The following is a 12,305-nucleotide window of genomic DNA, read 5'->3' on the forward strand; positions in this document are numbered from 1 at the left end:
AGATGAATCTTGGTGGCAATTTGATGAACAGAGGGATGGCGATCAGTCTGTGCTGTATTTCTGAAAGGAAGTTGAGTGAGTCATATAGAGAAAGAAAATCAAACAGGAAAACAAACAGAAAGAAAGATCTCTTATTATAAAAAAGAAGACAGAAGACATCTCAGGAGAAAAATTTTTTCATAAAAGATCTAGATGAAGTAAAAATTCTGAAGAAATCACTATGATAAGATTGATCTTAGTGAACATTGTATTTAGACTTCAGAGAGTATAGAAGATTTAATGGACAACTGCTAAATGCTGGTTAATATACTAAGAACACCTAACTCAATAACCTAAACTAGTAAAATTGTCACTCATTTGTAGTGCAAATGTTTTCATCTATTTTAAATGGACATCTTCAGGCTAAAGATCAAAATAGAACTGCATGTTTTTCTCTACCTTTAACTAATGGAAATACACAAAAAATTTTGAATAAGAAGGCTATCAACTTCAAAGATAATGACACTTTCCCCAATGCTTGGAAAGTATTTCTCCATCTCCTTAAATACTGGCATTTACATGAGTTTATACAGGGACAGTCTCCACCATCAGTGGGCACCAAAATATAAAACTGTATCATTCAAAATCATGCTCTTCTATCGTAGATCATTCGACTCATCTCCACCAATCAGTGGATGACAGCATGTATGAAATGAATTGTTCAAAAATTGTGCTGTTTTGTTTTGATCTTTAACCTGAGGATACCCATTTAAAATGGATGAAAACATTTGCATTACAAGTGAGTGACAATTTTGCTGGTTTTTAGGTTATTGAGTTTGGTGTTCTTATTATAGCAGATTTGTCAAGTTATGTCTTATGTTATATACCATCATCTTCACAGTATAATAATAAAGAAAGCGTAAAAATCACTCAATAATCATGGAAGCAAGTAAGAAGTTTATTTAGAAATAAATAAATTCTGTTTATGAATCCATGATGTTGGTAATTTTATATTGTTCACCTTTGTATGTGCACAATAGACAATGGTCAGATGAAAACTCAAAAAAGATATATAAAAATCAGTTATATTCAAAACTAACTTCTGGTAGACACCCTGCAGTTTAGAAGGTATTATCTCAAATATTAAAACATTTATTTCTATTCTCTCTCTCTCAAAAATTTCTTTATCTAAGAATTTATTTTTTCCCTGCATTTTCATCCTAAATTCAATATATATTTGATGTTTAGATCAGATAATTTTCTCCCAAAATCTCTATATCTCAAGTTGTGGACCAAAGTGTCAATTGCAAATTTAAAGCTTGGCGACTATATTTTGGTAGCATAAATTGTAGCTGAGAAACAACTCTTGCAATAAAATACATAGTTGCAATTAATGCTACTTTTCTCTCTGATTGGCTATGAGTTTGGCTTGTGTCTTATTGATTTAAGAAAGTCATGCATCAGAAACTATTGGCAAACTATTTCTGTTAAGGTATGTTGGAAATATTTTATGTATACCTCATATAGGTATGTACTTGCTATTGTATTAATAAAATATTGTACTGTACCTCCAATCAAACCATTACTGTTTACTGTGTAAGAACCTCTATATCTGAAATTTGCCTATCTAAAATTTTTTTCTCATTTTCATGATTCAAAATAGACAAATTCAACTCTATTTTATTAATAATAATAATAATAATGACAATAAATGATAAAATTACACAAAAAAAATTGAATAGAAAAAATTTTAAAATTGATGAGTTTCATTGATGTGAGTTCAAAAGTCAATTGCTCAGCTTCTGAATAGAATATTCTAAATAATTCTCGGAGAGTTATCAACAACTTTTAAAATACAAATTTATGTAGGTGTGTATTATAATAAAAATTAATGTGGAATGTGCAGAAAAAATGAATAGAAGATAACTAAATATGAGGTGTTTTTATATTTGTCTTTGGAAATTTTGGAAAAATTGTAATGACAGATGAATGTCTAATAATTAGAGAGTTTTTCATATTTTCTAAAGAAACTCTTGATACATTTAGATAAATGAAAACTTGTAATTATAAACTTGATAAAGAGTTAAAATCTGCAGATAACCTACATTATTGCATAATCCTTTAAACACAGATAACTTGTGGCTAATCCACACAAAATTACAGTTATTTGTTCTTATTAAATGTAAAATATAAAATGAAAAATTATTCAATTATAAATTGTTTGCTAAATTACTTTTGATTTGATAGACAGATCCAGTGGTTTCAGATGGTAAGTCATTAGTTATGTTTCAGTTTTGGTTATAATAATAATGATAATAATAATAAACATACACAACATTTGCTACGCTGTTAACAGAACACACAACTGGAAGACACCTGGTGTAGACAACATTCACAATTTCTGGTATAAAAAGTTTACATCACTGCACCAGGAACTAGCTAAACATCTAACACACATCATCATCAATCCACAAGACATGCCAAAATTTCTTACTCGGGGCATTACCTACATGAAACCTAAAAACAACAAAACCACAGACCCCACACAATACAGACCAATTACATGTCTTCCAACACTCTACAAATTATTGACATCCTGTATCACAAACAAAATATACAAACACGTAGAAGAACACGACATTCTTACAGAACAACAAAAAGGTTGCCGTAGAAATCACAGGGGATGCAAAGAACAGTTACTCATAGATTCAGTCATTCTACGGCAAGCACACAAACAACACAGAAACATACACATGGCATATATAGACTACAGAAAAGCATTCGACAGTGTTCCACACAGTTGGCTGCTACATATTCTACACATGTACAAAATACATCCATCACTCATTGCATTCTTCGAAAACACTATGCAGCACTGGAGAACAACACTACATCTCAGGGTTAGTAACACTTCCATACAAACAAACGAAATATTCATTAGGCGAGGAATTTTTCAAGGAGATTCCTTGAGTCCTCTCTGGTTCTGCCTAGCCCTGAATCCATTATCCAACATGTTAAACAACACGCAATACGGCTACAATATCAGACACGAAAAAACAACACAGTTTACACTCTCACATCTCATGTACATGGACGACATAAAACTTTATGCATCCACACAAAAACAACTTCATCAACTCCTACAAATCACACATTCATACACTAAGGACATACAAATGGAGTTTGGCCTAGACAAATGCAAAAAACTTCACATAGAAAAAGGAATCCTGAAGAAAGAAGATTTTGCACTTGGAAATGGAGACGTTATTGAATCCATGGAAGAGGGCGAGTTCTACAAGTACTTAGGATTCCAACAGGCCAAACTAACAGAACATACACAAATAAAGCAACGATTAATTAAAGAATACCAAAGTAGGTTAAACGCTATACTTAGAACACAGTTAAATGCAAAACACACAGTTAAAGCAATAAACACATATGTCATCCCAGTACTCACATACTCTTTTGGAGTTATACATTGGACTCACACAGATCTCGAGCAACTCCAAAGGAAAACAAGAACAACACTTACTAAGCATAAACAACATCATCCTAAATCCGCCACAGAAAGATTAACCCTTCCACGTAAAGAAGGCGGACGTGGCCTGATTGACATAGTTAACCTTCACTACAAACAAATACAGTCACTGCGAGAGTTTTTCTACAAGAAACAAGAAACATCACAGTTACATAAAGCAGTAACTCTAGCAGACTCAAATAACACACCATTAAACTTACACTCACAACATACAGACATGACACAACATATAAAAAGCATAGACAACATTAAGCAATCATGGGCTCAAAAGGCTCTCCATGGCAGGCATCCTTACGACCTGGCCCAGGATTTTGTTGACAAAACTGCGTCAAACAGCTGGTTAGATCGGGGATGCCTCTTTGGGGAGACGGAAGGATTCATGATTGCCATACAGGATCAGGTCATAAATACTAAAAACTACAGAAAACACATACTCAAAGATACAACACTCACAAATGACACATGCAGAAAATGTCACATCATGCCAGAAACTATACAACACATCACTTCTGGTTGCAAGCTCTTGGCACAGACAGATTACTTACATAGACACAATCAAGTAGCAAATATAATACACCAAGAGCTTGCAAAGAAACACAAATTGGCAGACATCCACGAACCATACTACAAGTATATTCCACAGACAGTATTGGAAAATAACACGCACAAAATGTATTACGACAGAGCCATAATCACAGATAAAACAATTTACCACAACAGACCAGACATCACACTCATTGACAAACACAATAAAATCACATACATTATAGACATAGCCATTCCAAACACTCACAATGTACAAAACACATGCACTGAAAAAATTAGCAAGTACACAGAACTCGCCCAGGAAATAAGGCATCTGTGGAGGATGGATAGGGTGCTTATTGTACCTGTTGTTCTCTCCTGTACAGGTGTGATACCACACACACTACACAAAAGCCTGGGAGCATTACAATTGAATAGAAATACATACATCACACTACAGAAGGCCACTATATTGAATACATGTCATATTGTTAGGAAATTCCTGAATACAGACACTGACACTGACACTGACACACTTATTTAATTTGTTTTGGTTGCTATGCCTTGACTCTGCATAGTACACAGCCACCGGTTTAAACCGAGTATTATCCACTAAACCCAACACAATAATAATAATAATAATTTAAATATAAATTTTCTTGTTATTACATAACTCTATTTTATGCATATTTTGAAAATGAATGAATTCTGTTCAAAAATTATTTTATTATAAATATTTTTTAAAGAACTTATTATAAATAATTCTATGGTATCATTAGTTTTAATAGAAAATGATGATGATTAACTATTGTAGAAGCTATTGTACTTATTACTACAGGAAAAACAGTACAGTAGAGTCCCATACAACATGGGGGATTCGTTATGCATTATAGGAAATCATGTTACCGAAACCTGCATTATCACATGATTTATGAAAGTTTAAACCTTGGCCTGAAAGTTGAAAAAAACGTATCCCTCTGATCGACAAAATTTGAGGGTGTTGCTTGCTTTATTTGTGTGTTGTATGGGACTCTACTGTAATTTAATTTTTTTACTTGTTCATGTTCATGTAGTCTGATCATCTGAATAATCTCTCTCTTTCTCTCAACTTTGTTCATATAAGTAATCATTAACTAGTAATGATTCATTCAAAGCTAGAACTTATAGTAACATTAATCAATATCTATAAATATAAACATCTAAATACAATAGTTATATTAAAACCAGACAAATGTCAAATTATTAAAATGTTAATTTAATTATAATATTTACAAATTTTTATAACTAAAAGTATGGATGTGGAGTTTGATACAGTAACTATAAATTAAGAACAGTAGAGGCATTGGAGATCTTTTGCACTAAAACCAAAGGGGATTGCATTAACTATAAAGAAAGCAAGACCTTGTCATTCATCTGGCAATCTGTCATCACCAACTCCTTGCAGGAATGGCCACATCCACAATCACACACAAGCATCTAATTAAAGTTATGCTGCTACAGCATTATATAAATAACACCTACCCACATCTGTCACAAAATGTATTTTTATGAATTATCCATATTCTAGCAGAGGTATCTAGTATTGCCAGGGAATTGTCTAATGGATTATCTGAAGGAAAAAGTTAAATTCAATGCTGGTGCTGTAGAAATAGATATACCAACAATGAAAGATGCATCATTTTTGTCATTGTCATTCTTTATTTTCTTTTTTTGGAATAAGTTTGGTTTTCTATTTTACAGAGATTGACTTATTTGCTGTTAATTTGCAGTTAAATTTGAATAATGGAATATAGCTACCATTTTGTGTTATTTAAAATGTTTAAATTTTGATTCTTTTTTGATTTTTGCTTTTATGAGATAAAGTATAAATACTACAATAAAAAAAGATTTCATTCAGAATATTAACCTAACCATAAAATTTAATTTTTGAATTTCATTTGTAGATTTTCTAAAAATAATACAAACTATTTCTAGACAGAATACTTTCTTAATGATTGTCATTCATTTCTGGTCTTTCAAGATGAATGGACAACAAATTTAAATTTACTACTTGTTTATGAAAATACAGTTTTTATTATATGCTTTCTTATCAGTTGAATTCTTATTGGACTTGAAAAATTAATAAAATCCTGAGGCTAATAAACTTCAGATTCAAATTCATCATTTAAGCAGATTGTATGCCCTGTAATCATCATTACTTGATCTGCCCGCCTAATCTGACATCTGCCTCTAGGGCATTTGCCATTGATCTTCCCTTCTAGAATTTGTTTCTCAAATCCATTTTTGCATCTGGAAGTATGTCCCAAGAAGTGACGGTAGGATTGGTATATTTTAGTGGTAAGGCGTGTTGTGATTTTCAGTTGATTTAGAATGGACCAATTTGTTCGGTGCTCCGTCCAAGAGATTCTCAGCATTCTTCTGTATGTCCATATTTCAAAGGAATCAAGTTTCTTCTGAGAAGTGGCATTTATGGTCCAGGTTTCTGAGGCATAAGTGGCAATCGGAAAAATAAGCATTCTTATGAGCTTTAGTTTATTAAAAATTGTGATTGTAGAATCTTTCCAAATTTTAAATAATTTAGAGGTTGCGAGCAAGGCAAATTCTGTGTTTAATTTTATTATTGTATCCTCCTCTATTTGTAAGGAGTGATCCAAGGTAAATAAATTCATTCACCAACTTATAGCCTGCAATTTCCTTAGTCTGTGTCAAGGAACGATCAGTTATCATAACTTTCGTTTTACTTCCATTAATCAGCAATCCATATTCCCTGCTCTCAGTTTCAAGACGTTTCATAATATATTCAAGTTCTCATTCATTGGATGCTATAATAAGTGTATTGTCAGCATATCTCAGGTTGTTAACTTTATGCCCCTGATGGTAATGCCTCCATCCCAGTTATCTAATACCCTTCTCATGATTATTTCAGAATAACCATTAAATTAAAGAGTAAATGGGAAAGAATACATCTGTCTTACACCAGTTTCAGATGTAAATGTATTAGACATAGTTTTGTTAACTTTTACTCTTGCAGAGTTATTCTCATATAAATTTCTGATCATCGAAATAAGATGGCACGGGACTCCCCATGTTCTGGAGAGCTGGCCATAATTCATGCCATTTTACCCAATCAAAGGCTTTGGTATAGTCTACAAAACAAAGGTAAGCTTTGACATTAAAAGCATTCAAGATTTGTTCACGAGTTCCATTACCAGAGATAAACCCCAACTGTTCTTCAGCTATTTCAGGTAATAGGAAGGGTTTCAAACAGTTATTAATTATTTGGAGCATTACCCTACTGGCATGGTTAATTAGGCTGATAGTTCTGTAGTTACTACAGTCTGTTGGTGCACCTTTTTTATAAATTGGAATAAATATTGATTTACACCATTCCTCTGGCCATCTCTCAAATTTCCAAATTAAGGAGCAGATTTTATGAAATATGTCAACACCCAGTTCTCCCATTGCTTTTAAAATTTCAGAGGTTAAGTTGTCAGGTCTCAGAGCTTTGTGATTTCTTAATGTATTTATGGCTTTTTCTGCCTCTGATTTAAGAATAGATGGTTCAACTTCCCCTGTCCATCCATTCTGAAGTTAATTATTACCATTTGTTTGTCTAGCGTCTTTATAAAGTTTCTCACAATACTTCCTCCAGACATCCGCAATCTCTTCCACATCAGTTATGATTTCATTTTTAATTATTTGTGCGTGTGGTTTGAACTATCTTGCTAGATATCTAACTTTATTGTATATTTCACGAGTCTGATTATTATTTGCATGGACTTCTATTTCATTGCATATACTGTTAAAATAATCATTTTTGTCTTTCTTACAAGCCTTTTTGATTTTTTTGTCTAGCTCTTTCTTCTTTTCATCTGTAATGATTGCTGAAGTTAATAATTTTTTTCCTTTCATCTATTAATTCAAGGGTACTATTTGTCATTCAGTGTTTGTGTCCATAAATCATTTGGGTTGTCTGTAAAGGATGAAGCAAATATAATTTAATATAAATATGTTATGACAAACGTTTTTGATCTCAATAGGATCTGCATCAGGTCAAAAATTTTAAGGATTTTAAAATATTTAAATTCAAACATTTTTGACCTGACACAGGTCCTGCTGGGATCAAAAACATTTGTCATAATGTATTTATATTAAATTATATTTGCTAGTATATTTTGAAGGTTTTGTTGATGTTATTTAACACATTTTAAGTGTTTTAATATTTTGTAATTTTATAAATGAATATATTGACTACATTGTAAAATTTAGATTTATGATTAAATTTAATTACAAAATTTATTTTCTAAAAATTATTTGTTATAATTAAGTAAATAAAACTTTAATGAGTTTTGACAAACACTGGTGTTCAGTGATGAAAATTGACAGAAGAGTTTAATAATTTATAACTTTTTCAGGGATAATAATTTTCAGACTTTTTAAAAATAATAGTTTAGATCTAGTTTAAATAGATCTAAATTTTGAAGGTCTTAACTTTTTGTGTAATTTTTTAATTTAGTCTAAATGCATTTTTAATTTAAAAATTCACAGAATAATCTTTTATAGTTTATTATCAATTATTATTAATTTCAGTACTATTATTTTAACTAATCAAGATTATTTAATTGATGGTTCTATTCAAGGGATAAAGATACCGATTATCTTATAGCAATTTGGTATAAATTTCATGTTATTTTTTTATTTTTTTCTATTTTTATAGAGAACTAAAGGAGAATTGAAAAAAGAATTAGCCGATTTACAACCTCCAGAAGTAAATATATGTCCACCTTCTCCACAAAATAATGCTGATGGAAGTAAAACAGGAAATCTTGTTCAGTTAGTACTTAAAAATATGGATTTTATACAAAAAATTATATAAAATTATTGAAATTTTTATAATTTAATAGTAATATATTACAGATTACATTATTCTCAATAAACTAGTATTTGTTTGAAGTTTTTAATTTTTAAATTAAAAAAAATTAATATAACTTAGATCAACACTGAAAATAAAGAAAAAAGTTACTGATAGCATTAGAACTTGAATAAAACAGGGAGGGAAACACCTTTTATCTTTATTATAGGTTGTCTCAAGAGTAAATAATTCAAACAGAATCAAAAATAAAATAAATGACACAGAACAATGTTAGAATATTGAATTTTTTAAAATTTCAAATATTTCAGAAATATAATCATGTAGTGTATTGGCAAATCTGGAATATACTGAGTAATTATTCCACAATTACTCAGCATGTTTAAAGCTTGCAACTTAGGAAGAAAAAAAATGCATGCAACCCACTAGAAGGCTATCCAATTCACTTGTGGCCTTGTGGCCTGCATCCAGAAAACTTTGCTCATCAACGATTTAGACTAAAGTAATCCAAAAAAGAACATGAAGTAAAAATTTTTTTTAAAATTCAGGTAAAACATTTGCCTACACAGTTGCTGTCTTTATTTTTCTTTACAGAGATTTTAAAAAACTGAAGAATTAAAACAGAAATGTTTGCAGAAATTATACTAAATATGAAATTAAACTATCTGAGTAAGAGCATTCCACTAGGAAAACTAGCATTCACTTTTCCCTACTAACTAAAAACAAACAGGAGTGGGGAGAAGGAATCAGTTTAGCATTGCTAAGTCTGAGCAGTGTCAATACTGAACTTTCCTCGGAACTGATCTAGATCTACATTAACCAAAAGCTGCACTGATCAGAACCACATTTATCAAGGATCATCTGAAGGGCTTGGTAAAAGAATGATCATTTTTACTAAAAACTGGCAATTTTAATTTTAAAATTTGACAATTCACCAAGCTGAAAGTATACATAGCAATAAAATTTTTCATATTGTAATAAATGCTTTGAACCTTTCTAAAGCTGAAGACCTGGATGATAATCACACAGTAAAAAAGTATTTAACCCTTATCATGAACATTATAAGATTATAGCAAATTGTCACAGTATTTATGGTATTCAGCTGGTACAAATTGCTTTAGAGTTTGCAAATTGTTTGTATTTTACCACAGGTAATGGAGTAATGCCTTCTTATGGGAAATGTGATTTTTATAATTTCCAGTTAATTTGACTTTCTTACACAATAATGCAATGCCCACAACATCGTATAATTTCTGTTTTGCCCTTGAAAAGCATTGCAAAAAATTTCATATCTTTTATATTATTGTCAAGATTGTTAAGATCATTGTTGGAAGAACAATCATATGGACTACAATTGTTCTTCTAACAACTGCATTTTCTTTACATTGCTTTAGAGAGGACTGTGATTGTTTTTTCACCAAACTGACTTTACTATTGCATTCTATATCTTTTAATCTACAAAATCGCAAATTCAGTTTTCAAATATATAAAATCCATTTTGATCATTCTTTCCCCAAACACTTCATCTGTACTTGGGACATTAAATAAATTTGATTTCAGAATGTTATTTGTCATTATCACATCTGTTGTTCAGTTGCTTAAAAAAATAATAGCTATGATTCTTAAATGAAAATTAACAATTGTCTCAAAATTAGTAATATCAGACACCATTTCAGCATTTTCAAGCTGAAATTTTAGTCTCAGTATTCTTCTTTTGAAGTTACGAAGAAAGAGATTTTCCTTTAAATAAAATGATATACAGATAATGATAATAATAATACAAACATGAATAATTTTGTGTGAATTTTAATTAAAATTGCTAAAATCTGAAGGAACTTGGAGATTTATTCATGATTAAGTATTTTTTTGAAATATTTTGTCTCATTTTCAGATCATCATAACACATTTCAAATAAAGAACAGTTTTAAATAAATTCAAATTACACATCAGAACTTATATTAATTTAAGTTATTTATTGTGCATTTTGTCATAGAACTAAGAAAATAATCAAATTACTTCATGTAAGAATAAGATTTTATATATATATATAGTGCTGTCTATAAGTTTTAGGACTTAAATTTTTTATCAGAACAGTAGTATAGCAATTTATCAGCTAACATCCTAATTAAGTAATAGCAACTATTGTCTGTTCACCTATTCTGCAGAGTGTTACTAATGTATGTTCAGAAACTTGCAAGTTAATATTTAGTGTAAACTGTTTTTCTGTTGCTTCTCCATGCATTCAAAAAGTGAACAAAGAATTGCAACTAAATTTTGTATCAAAGCAGGTCTTTCTGATACAAAAGATGTTTGGTAATGAAGTTATGAACCAAAGTAAAGTCTTCATGGTATTCACAATTTTGTGACAGAAGGAAATTGGTAAAAGACAACAAGAGAAGTGACTGTCTTTTGTTGATTCAAACAAATGAAAATATTGCCATTGCTGCTGAGTTGATGAAGTTCATTAAATAAAAATAATATCATTGACGATAACTGTAATTTTGAACATTCTCAAAATCATTGTTCTTTACATTTTGAATGAAAAGTTGAGGAAGAGAGAGTGTATGCTTGTTTTGTTCTACTTGCCTTGACAACTGAGCAAAGAGAAGATTGAGTCATGTCTTGTCAGGACAACATTACAATGGTGGATGCATAGAAAGATTTATTTTGACAAAATCTTTAAGAGAGATGAGATTTGGTATTTTGCTCATGATCTTAAAACCAAGTAACTGGATTATGATTGGGTTGGTGAGACATCTAACTAAAGAAACTGAAATTCTAAAAGTCATACAGCAGAACAATACAGGGATATATGTTACGGACTAAATGATTAATACGGTCATTATGAATAATGACAAACAAAATCAGGCACTGTAATAAATTTCAGTATTTTTATCATAATCTATCAGATTGACCAGTCACCATGAATACTGCTAACATCTGGTTGGACAAAGTGATGATAAACAAATAACTTTTTTAACAAACAAACAGCGAGATGGCAGCTAATGCCTCCCTCTAATACCAAATTGTTTCATAATTTATTAGTATTATAGCTGTCTTCTAGCTCGATGACATACGGCATTGGTTGGCTTGTAGTTTTAAAGTGATGATAATACATTGAGGAGTGATCATCTGACATACACCAGCCAATCAGCACTTGCATCTGAGTTGTGCATGTGTATTGCATTTAGTATCAAATTTTAAATTCATGCAACCAGTAGTTAATCTTGTGCAACATTTTAATTTTACTTTTGCCTCTTAAAATAGTATTTTCTTCTTTGAAAAAAGTAATGATCATAGACAATCATTAACTGCTTCAACAACCAATTAAATGAGTTAATAGCAGCAAAAGATCAAAACAGTCAAATTTTTACAAAATCAGTGTATTTAACA

General features: G+C 30.6%; 1 protein-coding gene across 1 annotated transcript in view; it reads left to right on the forward strand.

Moving 5' to 3' along the window:
* Positions 1 to 12,305, forward strand: part of LOC111625859 (voltage-dependent calcium channel type A subunit alpha-1-like) — a 243,048-nt gene that overhangs the window by 95,281 nt on the left and 135,462 nt on the right. Inside the window, exons 16-18 of the mRNA XM_023369099.1 lie at positions 8,760 to 8,873; positions 11,243 to 11,252; positions 11,630 to 11,637. Coding sequence (XP_023224867.1) covers positions 8,760 to 8,873; positions 11,243 to 11,252; positions 11,630 to 11,637 — 132 coding nt within the window. The remainder of the gene's footprint in view (positions 1 to 8,759; positions 8,874 to 11,242; positions 11,253 to 11,629; positions 11,638 to 12,305) is intronic.

This window comes from Centruroides sculpturatus, unplaced genomic scaffold (assembly GCF_000671375.1).
Source record: "Centruroides sculpturatus isolate CEXI.00-Female unplaced genomic scaffold, Cexi_2.0 scaffold427, whole genome shotgun sequence".
NCBI classification, from domain to species: Eukaryota; Metazoa; Arthropoda; class Arachnida; order Scorpiones; family Buthidae; genus Centruroides; species Centruroides sculpturatus.